At 39.1% G+C, this 23,878-nt stretch overlaps 2 protein-coding genes across 2 annotated transcripts; both read right to left on the bottom strand.

Annotated features, from left to right (window-relative positions):
* Positions 1–238: 238 nt before the first annotated feature.
* tmc2b (transmembrane channel-like 2b) lies at positions 239–10,099 on the bottom strand. The gene is given in 21 exon segments (XM_063897951.1): positions 239–456; positions 540–666; positions 768–846; positions 1,522–1,647; positions 2,458–2,697; positions 2,827–2,894; positions 3,288–3,416; positions 3,584–3,742; positions 3,979–4,158; positions 4,303–4,497; positions 4,701–4,848; positions 4,934–5,076; positions 5,489–5,587; positions 5,687–5,793; positions 5,888–5,969; positions 6,067–6,157; positions 7,463–7,601; positions 7,604–7,617; positions 9,129–9,522; positions 9,818–9,859; positions 10,054–10,099. Coding segments are annotated over 21 exon segments (2,826 nt in total).
* A 3,388-nt stretch (positions 10,100–13,487) lies between these two features.
* tmc1 (transmembrane channel-like 1) lies at positions 13,488–22,045 on the bottom strand. The gene is made up of 20 exons (XM_063897913.1): positions 21,899–22,045; positions 20,347–20,370; positions 19,356–19,827; positions 19,085–19,273; positions 18,854–18,944; positions 18,680–18,761; positions 18,397–18,503; positions 18,165–18,263; positions 17,902–18,044; positions 17,676–17,820; positions 17,394–17,588; positions 16,645–16,824; positions 16,410–16,562; positions 15,794–15,922; positions 15,565–15,632; positions 15,237–15,476; positions 15,039–15,164; positions 14,822–14,900; positions 14,178–14,310; positions 13,488–13,841 (listed from the first exon to the last, which is right to left on the bottom strand). Exons 1-20 carry the CDS (start codon positions 21,933–21,935, stop codon positions 13,582–13,584), a joined length of 2,952 nt encoding a protein of 983 aa, XP_063753983.1. The 5' UTR covers positions 21,936–22,045; the 3' UTR covers positions 13,488–13,581.
* Positions 22,046–23,878: the final 1,833 nt, after the last annotated feature.

Genomic DNA, 23,878 nt, shown 5'->3' with positions numbered 1-23,878 from the left:
TTATACAGCATGTTTAAAAATATTAGTAATTGCACCTGTCTTCCAGGCAAAAAGCTACTGTTAAATAATTTAATGTAAATTTATAAATGTTTTCTGTTCAACAATAAGAATTTAAAATCTGATGTTTCCAGTAAAACCCTCCATGTACAGTATGACTGACTGCAGTGTTTATGTTAGCAGACATGTTATCTGTGGTGAATTTTAGTTAATGTTGGATTTTAGTCCTTGAAGATGACTCTCATCGACTCGGATGTCCCCCCCGACCTCTTCCTCTCCCAGGTCCAGGTTGAGGACTCCTAGCATTTCCAGGAGGCCCTCTTCTTGGCCCTGGTGCACGGGTTACTGGAGCCCTGGGGTTTGGGGCAGCCAGAGACACATCCTTCTGCAGATTAACTCCTCTTGCTGCTGCACCCGGCTTTATTTTGGGAGACTTGGCGCCCTTATCAACTACGACATCTGAGAGTGAAAAAAGAGCTGTGAGGCGAGTCGAGGGCAAATTGGCAGATGGCATGTGCATAAAGAAACATAATTGTGTGTACCAGGAGGGGGCTCTTCCTCAATGGGAGGCGGTATCAGAGACTTGTTAGGCAGCAGGTCCTCCAGATCTTTCATCACTTCATTAGTGCTGTCCTTGTTGTTCCTGCGGTTCTTCTCCTCGTCTCGAGCCTAAAGTATCCACCAATTATTGATTAATTGAATCCTGAACACAGGAAATATGTAAAAAAGAGGGAAACCATATGGATATACAATAGAAGACTCATACTGACCATTTTCATCTTCCTTTTAAGGTCAAGGTTTGCATTTTGGTATCCCTTTGACACTGCATTCAGGTAGTAGATCGCCAACCTGTTGTGCAGCAGTAAAAGTTCCTTAGGCAAAAGTTATGGTACATGGTACAACAGCTTAGTGTAGTGTCACACCCTCCAAATGTTACTGTTTGAAGCCAAAACAAAACAGATAACGTTAAAGACACAAAATATATAGATTTTAACATTTGGGACTTTAGTGCCCCCCTGTGGTTGTATGGAAAAAAAAGACAATAGGAGAGAGGAATGCATAATATAACACCAGTGGCAGTTCAAGACCAATTTTACTTGGGGGGGCAGGCTGAGGCCAGTTATTTTATGTGAGGGGCACAATAAACGCGGGTTATAAAAGACAAAGACATTATAAAGTAATTGTGTGAAGTACAGTAATTGGTATCTGTTTCTGTACAGGTATGTATTTCAGTTACAGTTCTTGTTTCAGTATCAACATTGTTTCAGTAGTTCTTTTTATCATTTACAGTTCTTAGTAACTAAGTTACAATTGTATTAAATTACATAAACAGTATTTGCTGCAACACTGAAGGCAATAAACAGTTTAATCTCTACTCTACACATCCGGGTCACATTACAGCAACAATATCCTGCAGATTTTGGTGAGTTTTAGTCTCTCTATGTCTATGTTTGAATCATACTTAAAGTAAAAAGGGAACAGCCTCGGGTCAGAGATTTCAGTTGATATTTGAGAGATACTTACACCATGAGCAGGACAGCAGGTAGGATGAGTCCAGGGTTGGTGGCATACGTAAAAATATTTGCCAAAAAAGATGGCAGATCCTGTTCAATAGTCTCCATGATCACATCGTACATTTTCGCCTGGCCACTAGGGGAGAACATGGATCAAATACAGTCCACTGTTTGAGATATAGCAAAGGTTAATTGTCAACCAAGCCACAAATGTGACACAGTTTTAGTTTTGTTACTAAACTTATTCTGGTACAATATTGTAAATTGTCCCTTATACATGAAGCACATCGAAGTAAACTGTGTCTTTGCAATAGTGCATTTCTAGGGCTGCAACAAAGTGAAAATGTATAGTTTTTCACCGTAAGCCAACAGCAGGCTAATGCATAAAAGGTTCATCATGTTCAGCTTTATTGCATTATGACCAAAAAAAGTTCATACATTTTAATTATGTGATGCTGTTGCTGTGACAAAAAAAATGGCTTCCTGGAGGTTTCAGTCATTTTTCAGCTCAATACTGATGACATCATACACAACATTCACACCATCTTAGTTTAGCGTGTTAGTTACCCTACTAACATTTGCTTATTTGAATTTAACAAAAAGCAGGGGTGAGGATTATGTGGATGGCACAAGCCCTTTCACAGTACAGGAATAAGTGAACAAAATGACCGTATCACACTAAGAAATATCCTGTGGGCAACATGAAATGTTATGATAGTCCTCCCAATAGTTGATGAAATTGACCAATGGACAGCCTTCCAATACATAAAACATTTAAAAAGCATTGCATTTGCAAAAGCTGACTGCATTGTGTTTATTCGCTGACTAAAGTACTTTCCACCTGCAGCAGAACGCATCATATCAGTGTCACAACAATCATACTTTTTTAATATCCAATCCAATGTCATGTTCTCTTTCAATTCCACTGTCTGCATCTCTTACTGACCTGAACGGCCCGCAGTCAAATGACGGAGACACGGTCATTATGGTGTAGACAACAGGCAGCAGGCTGAGGAAGAGCACAAGCAGCAGCAGGCCCATGTAGAAGTTGTTGGAACGCGAGGCCTTGAAAACTCGCTCATGAGGAACGTTACAGCACATCACTGCCCAGCACTGGTAGTACATCGAGGACAGGAGACGCAACACGTTCAGACCCACCAGGCCTGGAGCGTAAAATGCCCCCATCCTGAGTGAAACAGCAACTACATAATTTAGACAACAAATAAACAAGTTTTTTTTGCATTCGTTGGTTCCATTAGATAATACAGAAAGATACAGAATACTAAATGAAGTATGCAGATGAGGGGCCATTCACCATATCATTCCTTGATTGAAGATCAGCCCCAGCACATTTCCACTGATGTCAAACTCTCCATATGAAGGCTGGAATCAACACAACAATATGATTAGCAAGCTCAAATTATTTAACAAGAGCCACTTGCTACAGTATGTTCTTCCTCTCTCTGTGACTATGTTTCTCTCTCTGTAATTAAGTTGTCTTTGCAGTGTCCTGTGTCACTGAATGTTAGGGATCAGCTGTCTTGCCAGATGTCATTGTATGGTATCAAGTTGACAAGGATCCAATACGAACTGTGATGTACTCACACGGTGTTTAATAATAGTTGAACGGCATGGAAGCTATACATCAACAAATACTTAAACCCTTTGTATTCACAATCTTATAATTAAGACTTTAATGCAGATATGATTGGCTCTATAAGCAAAATTGTTTAAAGCAAAAGACTTGACCCACTGACACACAACACAAGTACTCACAAATCCAGCCTCCAGGTCCCAGCACCAGCAATAGTTAAGAAAGCGGACAATGACAGCTCGCGCAAAGTCACCAATCAAGATGGTCAAATAGGTCACCTGCATGTCCGACACGATCAGCTTCACAAATCCCTACAGGAACAGGGGGCAATGGGGAAAACACCAACAAGAGAATAATGCTGGAAACTTAGAGAAGTATCTAACTCTACAGCATCTATTCCTGTATGCAACTGTATTGGCACTCTTTCATTTCTCATTCACCATTCAACAAAAGTATACAATATAAAGCAACTACTGACTATTCCCACTGCATCCTCCCAGCAGGGTCCTCTGATGACGTCAGCTGGGTGCACTTTTTGAGGAGGCACATCTGTGGTGTTGTAATGGGAGCTGTAGTTGGTGTAGTATTGGTGAAAAGCCAAGTCAGTGGCATTCTTGATGGACTTTTCTGTCTCCAACTGAAGAATAGAAAACGCATCAAAGCATACTAAAGGCAATAATTCACACGCAGGGTCATACACATACAAATGTTCAACTTTAAGGTATAGTAGCCCTCTTTAACCAATATCTATGACGCTGGTAACAACTTAATGTAGACCTAACTGATAACCTTAGAAGTGGTTGAATATGTAAAAGAACTGCCCCACACCTGCCCGGAAAACAGCACCAAACACAGACAGCAAATCTGTCATACCTTTTCATTAACCTCATCAAACAGTGCGAAGAGGAAGGTGTAAAGGTTTCCCAGAAAGAGGGCAAAGATTCGTCCCAGCTGCCACTTGAGGGCAATACGAGGGTGATAATCTTCCAGTTCTGCGATGGTTTCAAATAGAGGAGGACACACCAACCCCAGCAGAGACATCACAAACTCCACCTGATATATTAGAGGAGAGAGGGGGGTTACTTATCTCATAGTCCAAGCCTTAAGAAATGTAGCTCTTTGTGTTATTTATACAATTATGATCTGTAAAATCATCATAAAGATTAAAGGTAAACCACATATTTAAAGTCAACTTGCCTCGTTCTTTTCTAACCACGAAAGATTTTCTTTCTCCATTTTAGCAAAGTCCTGAGAACGCTTCACCACAAAGTAGATGAGGTATCCGCTTCCTCCCAGACTGCACGTGATCAGAAAGTTTGCAAGGACCCTGAGGAACCGTCGGAGATGGATGTTCTCATCTTTCTGGTTCTCCTGCTCATCTACAATGGATTCCTACAACAGGGAAAAATAAGTATTGTGTTGGGGTATGTTATATAATAATATTACAACATACCCCAACACAAACATACACACACACACACACACACACACACACACACACACACACACACACACACACACACACACACACACACACACACACACACACACACACACACACACACACACACACACACACACACACACCTGCTAACCTTGAAGCTGGTTGTAATGGAGGCGTACTTATTGTCTGCAGTTTCTGGGTTTCCTATCAAATAATCCCAGCTGGTGAACATCTTCCAGCTGAAAGTGAACTCTCCCTCCTCCGCACCGTCCCCTCCTTCATTGGCGTTACGAGCCATCCTTTGAAAGGAAAATCACCATATTAAAAACAGACAAACGTCTCTTACCTTCGATGTACATCTGATTGTTCTGTGTCCCGCCTTACGTTCTTATGACAACCATCAGGCTATATCCAAAGATGCCAACGCCCACCAGCAGGTATGACAGTGGCAGCCTGAACTGCAGCAGCCCGATCCTTCGCTCGTTGTTGAAGTACCCATAGAACAAAAAGGAGTACTTGATGTATCCCTGTTGAGGTGTTCAAAGATTCATACAGACAGACACATATTACAGGGGTCTACTCTTGGTGCAATTCATATCAACACTTCAACGTTATATTCTTTGCAGATGATACCGCTTAATATCGCCAGGTTCCATTCTCATTAAGGCCTTGTCTAATCTTCAGTCCTACACAATTGATTCTGACTTTTCTGCCATCAAAACTTAATTAACAGCACACTCAAATATTTAAAATCAAACTAGACTTCCAGTACTTAATAGATATGTCTGTTTTCTTCCATCAGTACAAATATTGTGCACTTGATGTCTGTCCTTAATTATAGACCAATCCTGTATTGTCACACTGCTCTATTAACCCCATTACCATATAAAACAGCCTTGAGTCTCTAACCATGACGTGAATAAATTCAATGATCCTTACTCCAAAGTCATTGAGCACAGAGAAGTCCATGGCTGTTCCCTGCTCCTCTCGGGGCACAGTTTTCCTGGGAATGGAGCCATAGGGAAGACCCATAAGAATCTAAACAGAGGAGAGGCATGGAGGTGAGAAAGGACAGCTGAAAATGTGAACATTGTCATCAAGAACCACCTGATAACGTATATTATGAAAAGGCTGTACCTCAGGCAGCACCACCAGGCCAAACATGAACCCAAACAGGACCATATTCAGACCGTACATCCACCTCAAGAAAATAAAGTAGGATGCCACGGATGACCCAAAGTGACCTATGATTCGGGAGACAGAGAACTTGACTTTGCAATGACGTAATATTAGAAACATTTAGATAATTTTTTCCAATGTCATCAAAGTGGTACTCACTTTCTACTTCCTTTATCTTTCGCTCCCAGGGTATACAGGCTGTTTTGAAGTTCTCAAAGTCACGTTTAAACTTGATAAGTTTCTGAAATAAAATAAAAAGATTTCAAAAACTTAATTCCATAATATCATCCTCTTTATAAAGACGCTGTTCCTTTGAGTGTGCACAATGAGCAGATTACCTTGGCCATCATGACTTTGTATGCATACAGCTTCCTGCCTTTTCCTTTCCCGAGAGCTCCTTCAAATTTTTCAACAAACTCCTGGGCTTCCCTGTCAGGATATATATCCACCAATTAAATAAAGTAAGCAACATCCAATTGAAAACAGGATATGTTTAATCAAGTACTGAATTAGTCATTGGCGAAAGGAAACACAGGGAAACCAATGATGATTGATGATGCATTGTATATGGTGAGATCATCAGGAGGAAGAGTTGGCAAACAGCAGGTGAGTTAGCCACAACAACATGCATTAAACAGTGTCAAGCTCATTAACAATTTAAGGCAGTCCACATATCGGGTGGCCTTGCTTACACTGATCTTTACATAGAGCAACATACGTGGGCACACTAACCTACATTGGCCCTGGCCCAGTATTGTAACCTCTTCTCACACTTCGAGGAAGATGTGTAACAGGCTAAATTACAGCCAGCGTAGTGTTTACTGCTGCGTGTTTCCCTGAGATTTCCAGACTTGTGTCATTTTGTCTCCTGTGAGACAATGTCCATTATAGCATAAAATGCATGTGAGGATGGACAAATATCAGCCTTGATCTAATCATTTTAGGGGTTTCAAAAGGATGTGTTTTAGCGTTGAAAGCTTTTATCTTTGAGCAGAATTAAATGTATCACAGAAAATAAGATTCATTTGTCAAACCACGGCATTATCTTTCAAGAAAAATCTTATCTGAGTGATAAACAAGTTATTGTCTCGTTTACTTGAGACAAAATAACTTTGATTTGCATTAGGTGCCCTTGAGCAAGGCACCGAACCCTGAAACTGCTCCCTGGCGCTAGCTAACTGGCTGACCTCTCTGCCTGCATGTGGTTGTGTTTGTGCATGTACTATAACAATAATAATAATTCATTTTATTTATGGGCGCCTTTCAAAGCTCTCAAGGACACCTTACAGAGCATAATTAAAAACAAGCAGAGCATAATTCTGTGTTTGTGCATGTATATCCTGCCTGTGTGTGTAATGTGTAAACACAACAGAGTGGGGAAAGAAATTTCCCTCTGAGGGATTAATAAAGTATACCGTCTTGTTTTTCTATAACAAAATGGGATCATAGGAAACATGTACTGACTTCTAGTGGTTAGTTTAGGCTTTTCATTAGTCACAGCGCTGATGAAGAGAAGTACAAAACAGCTAAGGCAGAGATGAACAAGTTTTAATAACCAATGATCAACATCACATGTACATGACATGAGTGATGGCATTTAGGAAAGTGGTAGTAAGAAAAAATCAAAGCAAGAACATAATAAAATGCAGTAGCAGCAGCAGCAGCAGCAGCAACAAGTGACAATAAATACAAGTGCACAGGCAGAGGATGTGAGTTTCGTGTTTTGGTTTTTACTTGAGCAGTACGAGTCTCCTCTTCATGCGCCAGGGTTTGTTTCTCAACGTAGCGATCAGCTTCTTCTTCTCCTCCACCTGTTCCTTTAGGGCTGCCATCTCTCCCTCCGACAGCGACTCTTCATCAGAACCAGAGGAGAGGACGAGGAGGAAGAGCTGATAAAGGGAAAGAGCTGTCACATGCCATAGCTTTGACATCTTATCCTGTGCTGGACTTTTAAATCACTTTGATATTCCATTTTGCAGTCTTTTCAATACCTTGGGTATTCAAGACTTGTACACAGTTGTAAATCACTTAATTGTAGTTCAAGTGGAAATCATGACTAAAAGTAAATTCTCTTTTCATCTGGCACCATCATGAGGTAGTTGGTCAAATTTGTCCAATGCTTTGATTCGCAATAAAGCATCGCCAGTAAATCCATTGTTTCCAGTAGTGGCGCATCTGGTGTGAACTCATTAAAAAGTTGATAACATTTTAACTTTCAAAACACGGCAAAAGAGAGGAATGCAAAGCTGGTAGTGGCACTGATTGTCATCATCACACTCGTGTAACAATGCTTGAATACTGGAGGTCAGATTTTGTCTACAGAAATGGTCGGACATGTCACATTTTAAATGTTTTCTTCATGACAGCTTGTCTTTGACAGTTATTTTATCAGTTATTGTTTTCCTTTTTATGCTGCACTTGTTTTTCTTGAGTCACTGTATGGATTTTAATTGTTTTACTTCAAAAATGTAAAACTTGATCCTTAGTGACACTGGATAGCCAGAGCTGGATGTAATCCACATTTTAAAATGCAGCCAGTTGCCAGCCAATAAAACAGTAAGAAGATCTGATGTCTCAGGATGTTTTGTCCTGTTGCCTTTTTATTAAGGCAGCAGTAAATTATGGATGAAGAAATTAGATTACACCATCCATTGTAGCAGTCAAAAATCTGTAGCTAGTAAACTTGTTCACCAATAAATGAATCAAGTTATTAACTTAATCAAGCATTTGGCTGTTGATATACATACAAGCCAATATTAAACTTTTCTCAGTACATGAACAGCATGACTGCTAATATGCTACATTAAAAACTACCTAGATACACTCTTAAAGAGGCCCTATCATTCTTTTCGGGGGGGGGGGGTTCCCTTTCTTGTAGTGAGTTATATACAGGAAAGGGTAACGGAAATGTTAATGGTCTGCAAAGACTAAAACCGGAGAATTCCCTCAGAGGGAGTTTCTCTCCCACACTCTCCCCCCCTCCCTAAAACACCTCCATTGGACTCCTTGGTTTACTTTGTAATATAGTGACATCACTATGTTACAATCATGCTTCTATTGGCTAGCGCTCCACCACATTGTACGTGATAGGCTAAGGGACGGGACAACTCTAAGCAGTTGACCAATCACAACAGAGCCGACCAGCTAACCAATCAGAGCAGACTCTAGTTTCAGACAGAGGGTGAAAAGAGGTGCTGCAACAAAGGCAGTATGAGGGAAAAAAAAAACCTTTTTAACATTAAATCATTTAAACTTGTGACAGTAGAGGCACAATACAAATATGAACCTGGAAATTTGCACAATAGGGCACCTTTAATGTCATGTATTCAGAGAATGCCTCTGAATAAAAAAAGCCCATCTGGGTGTGTGGAGTATGCAGGTAGGTCAGAGAATACTGCACCTGCTTATCTTCCCATTCTTCTTTTTCTTGTCCTTCTCCCCACCTTTATCCTTCCCATGTTTCCCTTTAACATTCCCGTTCTTCTTGTTCTGCTCCTCTTTATCCTTTTTGGACCCGGCTGTCCCTTGCTTTTTTCTGTTCTTGTTGTTTTCTTCGCTTTCCTCATCGCTCTCCTCCTTAGGTTTCTTCCTGGAAGCTTTTGAAGTTTTTCTTTTCACACTCTGCTTGACTTCCTCGTCGTCTTCATCGCTGTCCTGTGGCTTGGTCTTTTTCCTTCGTCCTTTTTTCCTTGGTGCCTCATCCTCATCCTCTTCATCCTCCTCATCTTCGCTGATCTTTTTGGCTCTACGTTGTGGTTTGGCTCTTCTATTTTTAGCTCTCCTCCTGGCCTCGTCTGAGACCAAAGTATGCACATTTTAAGTCTACAGCAGAAAATTCATCCAGCATGACATAAGAAGTAATAACACTATAATGTAATAGTTTTCAAAGGAGGAGCTGTATTATTTGATTAAGTCTCTATCAAAGAGGAATGTTTTAGATTGTTTTCAATCTTGTAGAAGAGAGGCAAAATAGCTAAAAACACAGTGGTATTTATATTTATTTGTTCATAATATTCTGGGAAATGATCAAGACATGGTCATATCCTGCTCCATTTAACTGTTTCTCTGATGAAAAGCAAACAAACTCACCTTCACTTCCACTGTCTGATACAGCATCAACCTCCATCCCAACTGGGAACATATAGAACAAAAAGCACAAATTAGGGGGATACATTTCTACACAAACAATAACATGCCTTTTAATAAATTGCCTCTTAATTGTTGTGAGCAGAAATTAAAGGAACATAAAATAGGAATTCTGAGCTGAAGAGTCATTGCAAAAAATAGTTAATTTTATCAAAAAGCATGCAAAAAACTCTTCTTACCTTCTTCAAGTCTAATGGCAGAATGGTTTGTTCTCTTTGGAGGCATTTCGCTGTCTCTTTTAGTTATTTCCTTTAGTTACTCGTCTGCTCACTTTTGCCTCCTCTCCTTTCATGAGTCACCCAATTTAAAGGAGCTGTAACACTTGTGAAGGTACTGTGACAAAAGACCAGGGTACACACCTTCACATACACACACACACACTCACACACACACACACACACACACACACACACACACACACACACACACACACACACACACACACACACACACACACACACACACACACACACACACAGAAACAGGTGTTCCTCTGCTGGGGCTCCTTGACGACCGACACAGGCAACACAGGTCATTAGATTATAACAAGGAGCCAGAGAGAAAACAGGATCACACAATGGACTTGTCAATCAAAATGCAAATTGATATTTCACTTGAACAAGAGCTTGGACACAATCCACCTTCACAAGTTTATTTAAATTGGATAATGGCTGACAATTTGTAAGGTTGTAATATCATTTGTGGGATCATACAAGCCTTTGAGACAGAAAATCGAAGGTCATCATCGGAAACATCCGTGACACGAAAATTAGACACCGAAGCGATTGTTGACATGAAGATCAGCTCCCATTAAAGTTAAATGAACACTTAAGTAATCCTGAGTGAAAAGTGAAACAAGTCACTGTTCCTAAATACTGTACGGACTTCTCTGAGGGAGAGTACTGCAAGTAAACACACAAAAGTTACTCCAGTGAATAACTAACTTCAATAACTCAATAACAATAACTAATCAGTCAGTTTTACAAACAGTTGATTAAAGGATAGATTAAAAATGTTTTGAAGTTTACCTTAAACCCATGTGTACTACAAGGAAAGACCTAATTGGTGGTTTTTTCCAAAGTTCAGCTGAAGTGAGCTTTTTGCAGTCTGAGTTTGCAGAATTAGGAAGGTGTTTTACAATTAACAGTCTTTTTGTAATTGTTACTTTTTTGTCTTGATGTTAAGATATTTTTGCTGTAGCTCAACAAGGAAACACTTTGTACAAAAAGACTGACTAGTTTTGTTTGACTGCTGAAGCCTCATTTGAGCCACATAAAGGATCCATTGTTTCAAGAGTGACTTAAAAGTGTGACACAGCCTTTCAGAAACAGATAATTATGTAAACATTAAAAAATGCTAGATAATAATTTATGTTTAGGTTCCTCTTCACGTTCAAGCACTGTATTTCAACCACTGAGATGCAGCCACTACTACCTGTGTAGTTATGGTCAAATGTCAGATCTGACCCTTTGAATAATACAAGAGGAAACCGGAGATGCCCGGCTGCCGAAACAGAGAGCAACACACTTCCTGGGATTGTATTAATGCTGGCTTGAAGGATTGTACTTGGAAAAAAACTAATCCCTCAGTGTTGGAGCTTTTTTTGCTACGCCCCTTGACTGTCTCCTCCCTTTTCTACAAACATTTAGTATACCTTCCCATCCTTTTTCTCACTATACGGTATTTAGGCTTACAGAGGGTCGGGTCATTTATCTTTAACTCTTTGCTATCCAAATGCTAAATGGAGCACTGTACCATGCATTCAAATCAGTGCTTGTAGTGCCGTAATATCGTGCTCCTACCCTCACCATTAGTTAATAAAAGATACCCTTCATGGCACACCAGACATTGAGATATCCGGTAATGTGCAATCCATTGGGGCTCAGTTTTCTACAGTCTAACAGCATGGAGGGGAACTGGGACGGAGCCAAAACACAACAGCAGCAGAAGGAGGGTGAGCCAAAGCATCAGGGGGCTGTTATTACCAGAATAAATATAAGGGATGCAGATGATCTCAAGATGATTTATTCAGTCTTCTTTTTGAGTCTTTATTAAATAATTTAATTGACAAATCTTGGCCTATGATAAACGAATAAAGCGTAGGCCTACTCCATCCTCAAGTTCTCAAATAACTGCAGAATTAATACTTAATGCTTGCTTACCATGAATTGATCATGAGCATCAATGGAAGTGGATTTGATTGGCACTGTAATTCAGTCAGTGGCGCTATGAGCATGTTGAGTTGTTGTCTTGAATGATTTAGACGCAACACTTATTCCTCCTTGACAAGCCTTTCAACGCTCAGATATTACATTTCATGTTGTTGAATGACCATCAATATATTGAATTTCAAGCTAATAAAGTTAAACTAATGAGACAACACCATCACTTTACATTTGCCTGACAGGACTGCTTGATGAAGGGCTGATTGACAGGACACTGGATATGGCAATGCAGTTATCAGATGATACGAGTATCCATGCTACATGATGGAGGTCAGGAAACAACAATGACAAGACTGACAGCTCAAATCTGAATGTTTGGCAAATGCTACATTTGTGTCTTTACTATCCGAAAAAGAATAATCTGACTCTCTTGTGTGTGATTTACAGTGTTAGCCTCACTTGTATCGTACAGCTGAAAAACAGGTTTACGTTGAGTGTGTATTGTCCAGCCAGAGATGAGCAAGGGATCCAATTAAGCCCGGCTGGCTAAGGTTAAATGGCCTCCATGTCTAATGAATTGTTTAATGCTTTGGCTCAGTCACAGGTCCAGGGAGGGCTGCGCTCTGAGTCTAAGTGAGAGGGGCCCAAGAGAAAAATATATGCCATGTAGCTGGTTTTAATGTAACCGCATATCAATATAACTATTTGTTAGGAAAGTGAATGATCAACTAAGACTAATAACAACAAGTTAAAGTAAGGTTACTGCATGTGATAAAATCTGTGTTGTAAAAGAGAAGAAATATATATATTTATCAGTTCTTTTAACTAAACATATCCGTCTTTAGCTTACCCATTTCCTGCTTTGAGATTTTATCGAATTAAAAAGTTAAATAAATGTAACATTAATTCAGTTTTCTCCACTTCTTGTCAGCCTCTATGACAAATTGATACTGCGTACATGGATTTCACTCCCCCATAAAGCAGTTCATAATACTGCAGGTGCAAAGGCTATCAGGCTCAATAGCCAAATGTGCTACCTCTTTTGGTGATCAATAGATAGTGACTTAAAAGATATGTATTTGAACCAAATTGTTCAAGATTATTAAATCCTTTGTTTACATAACTTCATCATAATTCAGTTCCCATATGTCTCTCCAGTTGGGTCAACACAATCTTTACATTCCTTTCAACTGCAGTTCTAAAGCTGAAATATTTATCTCTGTTTTGTTTGATGCATAGAAAGATTGTCAGCTTACTCATTATTCAAATGTACAAATGTACAATTTAAAACGGATTTAGCTTACAAACTGAGTGATCAATAGTTTGGAAAGCTATACAGTATGTATATATATATATATACTATAAAAAATACAATTAAAAGAAAAGGAGAATCTTCTCTTGTTTATAAAGTTTAACGATAAACAATTAGCTTAACATTTTCACTCCTTTCAGCTTCTTTTTATCATAAAGGCAGTTTTAAAAACACTTATATGAAGGACTAACTGGCTAACATATTATTACTTAAAATTCCCAGTAAAGTGCTTAATCTTGAGTGACATGCTGTTTTGTTTTTTCACTCCCTCCGTGTCTCTGCAGACTCGGCACCCTGTGCATCCTGGCTTCATTTTCCAGAGTGAAACCCGGCAGGTACCCGGCAGACACCTGGCTACCATGCTGATAGTTCCTGGGTGCAGGGGCTCTTGTAGCAGTAAGATGGCCGTCATGGCGGGGAGGAGGAGGGCTGCGTCCATTTTTACTATTATACATCCTCGGACTTCTGCCACGGTCTTCTTCCTCATCTGCTAAAGGAGAAGGTACGGCAAGAAACTGTTAAGCGTGCAACACATAGGGCTGGTAATGGGAATATGTGAAATAACTAGATAAATGATTAAATGTGTGTAAAAAAAAAAGGTATTAACATGTATTTGCTGATTTGTGGTACCGAATACAACCTGTTTGCTTGTTCGTATGTTAAAGCAAAAGTATGAAGTTTCTATTTCTTTGTCTTATGCCTTGTGTTCTTATTGACAGTGCCAGACCTCCACAGATTAAAATGGCATTTTGTTATTCAAGTTCACAAATGTACTTATGGTTTACAACAAATATCCTCCATTTCATTTCAATTTATGAAGTCCCACCTTCTTGGTCTGTTGAAGCGTTGTTGTTCTTTTGATGCTCTGCAGAAGGTGATGCAGCTTTTCTGGCCTCCTCTAGATCCATCTGTGCCTTCAGCGCTGCTAGTTTGTTCTTCTTCTTGTTCTCCTCATTTTGCTTGAACGAGACACAAAAACTATTCGGAAGACTGACTTTTAAAAAAACGTATTCGGCTCACTTGGAGAACAACGTCCACACAGAGCACTCCAGAAATCACTTATTCAGTTGATGCTCTTGATGCTCTCTTTAACACATATAAGCTGTTACTGCTGGTCTCTGCTGGAGTGATGTTATTAATACAACTAATATGGAATCAGTGCCCTCTTGTGACCTGTTTGTGCATACTCTAAATAAGTTTTAAAGCTGCTAAATATGTATTGGAAAAGCAAATCTTGACGCTAAACAAGGAACACATGTGATGCGTGTTGGATAATATTGTGACATAGTGTATGTATTCTTATTTTTATGAACATTTCCTCAACTTTCCACCATCACTCCCTGAGTGTTATCCATGAGAAATGTCTAATTCAAACTTTATTCTTTTCAGGATTTCTGAAGGTGGATACAAGGTAGAAAACTATGCTATCTTCCAGATGAGAAGAAAACACAAACTCAAATTTTGGTTTACCGTCTGTAGTTTTTTCTTCAGTTCAACATTAGCTTCTTTGTAGCTTTTAGATGTGGATTGCAAGTAATAAATAGCCAATCTGAAAGATAAAATAACAGATTATTAACATCAAAGAACCTTAAACTGCAATTTAAGAATGAAAATGATGACAAGATGGAAATTAAATATATCTAAAGTAAAAGTATATGTTTACTCATGTGGTCTGCTGCTGACTCACGCCATAAGCAATATGAAGGGTAGCACCAGTCCAGGGTTCGAGGCATAGCTGAACACTTTACTAAACCATGCGGGGAAGTCCGACTCAAGAGTCTCCTGGATCACATCAAACATACGTTTCTTCCCACTAAGGAGAAGAAAATGATCATGAAAAACTGAAAGTAATTCAATTGTAAATCCCTTAAACAAACATCATTACCTGAAGGGTCCACAGTCAAAGGAAGGGGGGATGGTGACAATGGTGTAGATGGCTGGCAGTGTGGAAAGGAAGAGGATGACCAGTAACATGGCCATGTAGAAGTTGTTGGAGCCCGAGGCCTTGAAGACCCTTTCTTGCGGCACATTACAGCACATCACGGCCCAGCACTGCAGGTACATGGACACATGGAGCCGGAGGAGGTTCAGGGCGGGCAGGCAGGGGGCATAGAAAGCCCCCATCCTGGAGGACAGGTTGGGCAAAACACAAAGGACAGACTGAACATGCTATCCATCAAAAGATTTAAGTGAAACTAATGTTGTTTTCTCACCATATCATTCCCTGATTGAAGATCAGGCCCAGTACATTCCCACTGACATCAAACTCAGAGTAGGATGGCTTTCACAAACAACAAAAACTCTATTGTGATTCATACCTTCAAAGACACACATATATTTCACCTCTAGAAAAAGACACGCGTTTTTAATATGTAATCCCATATAAAGATTTCATGAATTCAGAGACATAGTGACTGTTATCAGTAAGAAAGGAGCACTCACAAATCCTGCCTCGAGGTCCCAGCACCAGCAGTAGTTGAGAAAACGAACAAGCACAGCTCTCAGGAAGTCGCCGATCAGCAGCGTGATGTAGGTTGTCATCGTATCAGATATGATCAGCCGGACAAACTCCTGCAAAGGATGAAACAATCATACATAACAGGAAACATGTTTATATGTACACAGTATAAGTATAAGGCTATGGGTAGGTCAAGATAAATAATAGTATCATCCTGATTGGTTGATCTTTTTTGTTTTTCACTTTATAACTGTATACTATATATGTAACATTCATGCTCATTGTGTAGACATATTTTTACTCATTAAGTAACCTACATAACATGCACTACTATTTTAATGCCAACCTTAATTTGTGTGATGGTTTTATTTGTCTATATTTTTCTAAATTCCAGTAAATTATAGCTCTATTAAAAATGGCTGTCCATTCATTAATTCCTTAATTGTTTAATAGTTTAATATTGTATTCTATTACATATTATATAACACATTTAATTTCACTATGTCCTATATTTTTATTTAACGTTGGTCACATTGCGTATCTTAACTTTAAGCTCTTAAATCAGTCATACCATTAATTAACACACACATTCACACTGACCTGGCCCACCATGGTCTCCCAGCAGGGCCCTCTGGGGACATCCGCCGGTTGGATGGTGACGGGTGGAGCTGTGCTGTTTTCTGATGCTGTGATATTGTAGAGACTGGCTTCCCACGTGGTTATATTAAACTTGACTATCTTTTCCTCTTCCCTCTGTGACACATATACACACCACAGGTAATGCTTGTTATACAATTATAAACTGTTTCCCATGTGTTCATGCTCTAGTTCTCACTTTGAGGTTTATCTCATCCATGAGTGCGATGATAAAGGTGTAAAGATTTCCCAAGAAAAGGGCAAAGATGCGACCGAGCTGCCACTGCAGGGCGACCCGTGGGTGGTAGTTCTCCAGGGCACTGATGACGTCAAACAGCATGGGGCAGAACATCCCCAGCAGAGACATGACCATGTTTACCTAAGAGAGACAAAATTATTGTTATAATGAATGTCTTTAGTCAAAGGTGTACATTTAAATGAAGCCCTGAGAGGCAGGTTAAATAAATTGAGAGGAACTTTGCAAGTCAAAATTTTGCCTGTCTTTATAACTTAAAAACAGGTGAAACAAAGTGTTGGCTTTACTCTTTCTATGCTACTATTATATTTGTTTTATCTTACAGTCCGGTCCCAGTCCTTTTTTCACCACCTTCTTTCACAGATACAGGTACAGTATATAGGTAAACTGTTTTTTTCGACTAGATTAAAATACTTTCTAAATGAAAGAACTTTGAAATATTATCCTTGCAAAATCTTTCTTTCTTTCGGTTAACACAATTTAAAACAGACTTAGAAAGTGGACTTGAAAAATACTCACCTGACTCTCAGGGCTTTCAAATATTTTATTTGCATGACAATGTCAAAATAAAGACTTGAGGTCAAGTATTTTTAGTGGCTTCAAAACGATAGATCACAAAAATATTTATACTGAACTTGCCTAGTATCAAAATATTTCTCTATATTTATTAAATTTGCTTCTCTCATGGTTACCTCATTCCTTTCCCACCAGGTGTGATTCTCCAGTCCATCAAGGGCGAACTTCTGCGAGCGACGCACCACAAAGTATATGAGGTATCCACTTCCTGCCAAGCAGCACAAGACCAGGAAGTTTGCCAGAACACGCAGAAAACGAGTCAGATGGATGTTGTCGTCCTTTCGGCTCTCCTGCTCCTCTAAGATTGCCTCCTGCATGGGTAGAATTAGCATATCCAGGAATCAGGATATAGAAGAAGAATTTGACATAAATGGTTTTACTGGATCTGTTACACTGACCTTGAAACTGGTGGTGATGGAGGCAAACTTATTGTCCGCAGTCTCAGGGTTTCCTATCAGGTAATCCCAGCTGGTGAACATTTTCCAGCTGAAATTAAAGCTGTTGTCATCTCCGACCCCTGACTCATTTGCATTACGAGCCATCCTACAATATAATAATAGCATATTCAGTATTACATTGTGCTCAAGGATATTAATCAACCATATGTCGTCATAACCAACCTACGTTCTTATGACCACCATGTAGCTATAGGCCACTGTTCCAACACCAACCAGGAAGTATGACAGAGGCATACGAAACTTCAGCCAGCCAATGGCACGCTGGTTATTGTAGTAACCGTAGAAGAGGACTGAATACTGAGCATAACCCTGGGGATAAAAATGATTGCTGAGGGGCTGTGCTACAAATAACGTTTCTCAATTTTACAAAACTGACTTAAAGGAAAAATGCTTATTCAAGAGATTGAGGTGAGTGTTGCATTAACTGACTCCAAAGTCCCATAACACAGCGAAGTCCATGGCACTGGGCGCCTCAGCCCGGGGGACAGTCTTTCTTGGGATGGTGCCATAGGGCCGCCCCATTAATGCCTGTTAGAAAAAGATATTAGAAAAAACTCACACAAACATCCAAGCAACCAATATAAATAGAGAAGTGAAGACAAGAGCAAAACTGCAGACACAATATCAGGAAGTTATGATGAAAAAGAGCCATGTTCATTACCTCTGGCACCATAACAAGGCCAAAGGTCAGACAAAACAAGATCATGTTGATGCCATACATCCACCTCAGGAATATAAAGTACGAGGCAACTGAGGAGCCAAAATGACCTGAAAGGCAGAGGGGATAATATGAGGTTACACCATAATCTGGATGCATGGGAAATACAGTACACAGTATGAGATGTGTGGTTCATCTTGGAAAGTCACTTTGAAGTCTCAAATAATGTAATGTAAGGTTAGGAATAATGAGGGGAAAAACATTACGAAAAATAAACTAAACTTACTTTCAATTTCCTTGATTTTCATCTCCCATGGAATACAAGCCGTTTTGAAGTTTTCAAAGTCCCGTTTAAACTTCATCCATTTCTACAAAGTAATTATAACACATTACAACGCATCATCCATTCAGTATAATTATTTTGATAATCATGCCAACAGATACTGATTTTATTACTTACCTTGGTCATCATGACCTTGTACGCATAAAGCTTTCTGCCTTTCCCTTTCCCCAAAGCTCCCTCATATTTCTCCACAAACTCCTGAGACTCCCTACAAGGAAGAAGAAGATTTCAAAGAGAATCACGGCCCCATGTTGTATTACAGCTGCTCCTAATAACTCAGGGGATTATGATTGTTTCAGGATCCAAATACAAAATGCGAATTCATAGATATCTGTAAAGGGAATTTACCGTAAGGTCACAAGTTTCTTTTTCATTGCCCAGGGTTTTCCCCTCAGACCCTGGATTAGTTTCTTCCTCTCGTCCACGGCCTCCTTCAGCGTCTCCAGCTCCTCCGGTGTCAGAGTCTCTGGCCTCACCTCTTTCTCCTCACTGTCCTCTTCTTCATTGTCCTCTTCCTCACTTGTCTCCTTCTCTGAACTGAGGCATACACAGTGTTACATGTCTTTGCATAGTTTTCCGGAGGAGAACTGTGACTTTATAAAATATGACAGTACTTTACCTTGTTTCAATTACTTTCTTGCGTTTTTTCTTCTTCACTGTATGTTTGTTACCATCCTCTACATTCTCTTCTTTTTTGGCACTTCCATGTTTCTTTTTTCTCTTTACATTTCTCTCCTCATCTTCTGCCTCGTCCTCCTTTTCATCCTTTTCCTCCTTCTCAACTTTTCTTGTTTTTTCATTTTTTACATTCTTCCTTGTTTTTGCTGCCTTACTGCTTTTAATTTTGGGCTGCTCCGCCTCATCCCCCTCTCTCCCTTTTGCTTGTTGATCACTCCTTGATCTCTTTCTCCTACCCTTTTTCTCATGCCTGGCCTGTAACTTTTCTTCCTCTTGTCCCCCTCTCGAAGCTCTTTTTCTCCTCTCACCATTTCCCCTCTTCTTCTTTTTCGTTCTTTCACCATCCCTTCTTTTTCCTCTGTGTCTTTCTCTCTCATGTTCCTCTTGAAAAGTATCAACTTCATCATCCAAACCTGTAGCAAAAACATAAACGCAATGTTTCTAAGTTGCAATCAGCATTGCCATCCTGGGATTTTTGCCGGTTGACCCCATACTGTATAACACTTACAACTTCAACAAATGATGTACACTCAGTCACATCATTGACACTTGATTCTCTCTGCAAAGCAATCTTACAGTATTGTGAAGTTTTTCATTATTGTCTACTGACTCAACTATCTCTTTGTCTCAGTCAGTGACATGTTTTTATCCAGGAGTTATGATCCTGAGATAATTGGAGCCACAGGTCAAGGTCAGACGAGGGGCAAAAGGCAATAATATATAGAAATGGGTATTAAGGAAAAATTAGGGAGAGAAGTAAAGGAACAACAAGACATAAACAACAGATCTACATAATCCCAGGATAAAATAAAAAAGAGAAAAGACTCCTGTGATACCCGATTGTTTCAGTTTGTATACAAACATATTTACTTTACCGTAATGAACCATAGGACATATTAGTGATTCATGTAGTAACAAAGGATCCCACTCACCTTCAAATTCCAGTCCAATGTCAACTGTGGAAAATATAATGTCACAAAAGTTTTAAAACTATGACTTATAAAACTATGCCTTATAAGTGCCTTATTAAACTAGGTTTTAAACAACCTGATTTGATGAGTCACATGAACAATGAGTTGGACATTTACACCATTTGAGTTGACATGATTTTGAAACATTTCTTCCTTCACTAAGCTATCATAAAATTAGAGTTTATTCTATATAACTGATAATGCAATTTCACATTGCAGAGAATCATTTAAGATGAGATGCTGTTTAATGGACGTGATTAAACAGCAAATGAAATGCTGAAAGTGTATATTTCAACAGCTGGTTATAATGCAAAATGAATGTTGAAGCTCAAGAAGCATTGTTGTCATTCTTCAAACAATATCTGATACACTTATTTCCATTCATTTATTTTTTAGGAATTCTAATTAAATGTTTGTGCTTTTCGGTTGTGTCATGTTCATCAGTGTTTTGCAGATAAAGAACATCCACAACCCTTTCCTTCTCTGATGAACTCAGCTTTATTTTTAGTTTAAAAAAAGAATTATAAACACTGCCCCTTTCACTGATCAGGCTCAGCCTACCTTATTGTATACCTGGCACCATTGTCCTGCAGTGAGGGGGGATGAAGAGGAAAACAAAGAGGACCACTGACAAATTGAGCTGATATTTATGTAGTCGGCCCTTTGATGTGTGTCCTGATGAAACCCGAGTGGCCAGCACCGGGGTCATTATGGCTGTGTGCAATAGAGGGGCACAAAAGAGACAAACAATGGCCTAATGAAGGGAGACGGGAGGCTACGCCCACAAGGATGGGGAGACAGGCGAGGGCAAGAGGCCAACTCCCAAATATGCAGCTGACTGATGCACGAAAGTAGAAGATGAATGTTTTTGAGATGGTCGGATTTGGCCTTTTATCGATGATTGATGTTCTGTTTTTACTTGTCCTTCATAGGAAACAACCAGGAGGCAACTTTTACAGTAAATAAATATAGATGTTTTTGTGCAAAAATGTAGTTTGGATCAGTTAAATCAGCAAGTCATTAACACACTATAACCATAAAACACTTTTTTTTTTTTTAAATGTCTGGGTGAGTAATGGTTTGAATACTGGAATGTCAATATTTCAACATCAAAAAAAAAAATGTTCCAAGAAAGTATTAAATAAAATAAGAAACTAAAACAGTTGATTAAAAACAGTTGTCATCACCTATCTCACAAAGTCAAGATTCAAGATTCAAGATTCAAGAAGCTTTATTTATCCCGAGGGAAATTGAGGAGAAAAATTGAGGAGAAAATTGAAGCAAAGAAAAATTGAGGAGAAAATTGAAGCAAAGAAACATAAGGGCCTTGCTTGATATAAACAATCAGTAATATTCCTTATTAACTTAACATAAATTGCAGATCATTTGCAACAATTTATGAAAGAAATCTTTGAGACTTGTATTTCCATAGGCTGTCCTCTAATAATCAACCTCAAAATGAGAAATATGTAAAAACAAGAGGGGAAATCTGGTCATATAAAGAGGGTCTTACCGTCATTCTCAGAGGTGATCAGACTGTCTCGAGTCATCTTCCTCTCATGGTCCTGTAACCCCCTAAAACATTTGCAGCAGCATCCAACACAGCCTGTGTGTACAAATGGTGGAAAATAAACTTCAGAACAGTTTTAGTGGTCTCTCTGTTTCTGCATCTTTACAGGGATGGATGTCCATCCAGTGTGTGTGTGTGTGTGTGTGTGTGTGTGTGTGTGTGTGTGTGTGTGTGTGTGTGTGTGTGTGTGTGTGTGTGTGTGTGTGTGTGTGTGTGTGTGTGTGTGTGGGAGGATGGTTGGGTTGGTGGGTGGGTTTGGGGGCTGGTATACGATGAGAAACTGGCATGATAACTTTACTTTTTCCTCGCCACCCATCGAACCGAAACAGGGACAATGACAGGATGGAAACCCAAGAGCCACGCAATTTTACTAGCAATTAATTATTCAAAACAGTTATGACTGCCTTTATGCAGCTTGTGTGTGTGTGTGTGTGTGTGTGTTTTGTGAATGTTTGTTAGTGTGTGTGTGTGTGTGTGTGTGTGTGTGTGTGTGTGTGTGTGTGTGTGTGTGTGTGTGTGTGTGTGTGTGTGTGTGTGTGTGTGTGTGCGTGCGTGCGTGATTGCGTGCATGTGTTACACGTCTTTCTCCCTTTTAGTTGAATATTTTTCCCTTAAAATAAAACACTTTGAATAAATAACTACATAGCTATATAAGCTAATATCAAAGTCTAATAACATGACTCAGCTGTTACTGAGTAGTGACATCACATTCACCTTTGAACATCCTATTTGTTCACAATAAGCCTTTTTCATGAAATAAGGGCCATATAAAATGTACCAATAGTTAGTAGTTAATAGTTAAAGTTAATAAAATGGGGCTTATATAGTGATTCCTGGCCAACTTATTGTTCAGATATATATGTTTTTGTTATTAGCTTAACATGCACAGGTTTCTGTAGAAATAGGTATAGAGCCAATGAATCTAGCCTCTTATTCTGAGAATAATAGTGATGTATCTGTGTGGATTCTCGTTACAAAGCCTTCATACTTCAATAATATAAAATGTTTATTAACAATAGATATTCAGTATATTCAAAGAGTTCAGCATACAACAGTTGCAGAAGTATTACTTTTTTGTTTGAATTATAAAGTTTATCTTATGACTCTTTTTATAAAGCATATCTAAACTGTATAATATTCAATACAATATGTGAGCGATACTGTAGATAGTGGTGAGAGCAAAGCCTATGAACCTGTAGAGGGCGCTGTTACTCTTTACTGGAATATTCAGGAATACAAGGCTCTCTTTTTTATCTTTTACTGACTTGTTTTCGTCATCTGGGTCTAAGTATTTGTGCATGCACGTGTGGAGAAAGACCAAAGCATCCCAGTCAGATATGTAAGCATGGCTGTGTACATGTGGATCTTGATAAATGGGAGCAAGGACAGTGTGGAGAATATCAGTTTTCTCTGGCTAAACTGAGCAGCAGCTACAAGGGATTCATGAACAGAGAGGTGAGGGAGGTCGTCGAGGCCACCTGAATGGCATCTAAACAAACTGCAACATGCAGCTGACTTGGTGTATCTAGCCATGTCGATTATTTTTCGCTTTATATTGCTCATGTTTTGTGTAGTCCTACCCATTATTTGCTAGAAATATTATTATTTTTTCAAAATGGGATTTTTAAGTATCAGTGTCCCGATTCGCCACGGAAATGAAAAGACCTTGGTGTGAACTGCTTTCTACCAAAGAAATAGCGCCTTGGGAAATTAATACAAATACAGTATATTATAAAGTACAAACCACTTGGGGATTTTATTATTTTAAAAGTTGGATAAAAAATATAGTACCATTCGAGGTTTATAATGATTTTTAAAGATGATGTGTATATTCTAATTCATACTCATTCTAATTCATACTTTTCTGTCAAACTATGTTAACCTGTTTTTTATGGTACAATAAGTGTAATGCCTTTCAATTAC

Source organism: Eleginops maclovinus, chromosome 12 (genome assembly GCF_036324505.1).
Source record: "Eleginops maclovinus isolate JMC-PN-2008 ecotype Puerto Natales chromosome 12, JC_Emac_rtc_rv5, whole genome shotgun sequence".
NCBI lineage: Eukaryota > Metazoa > Chordata > Actinopteri > Perciformes > Eleginopidae > Eleginops > Eleginops maclovinus.
The sequence above is the reverse complement of the archived record's forward strand: the minus strand, read 5'-3'. Positions and strand labels throughout refer to the sequence as shown.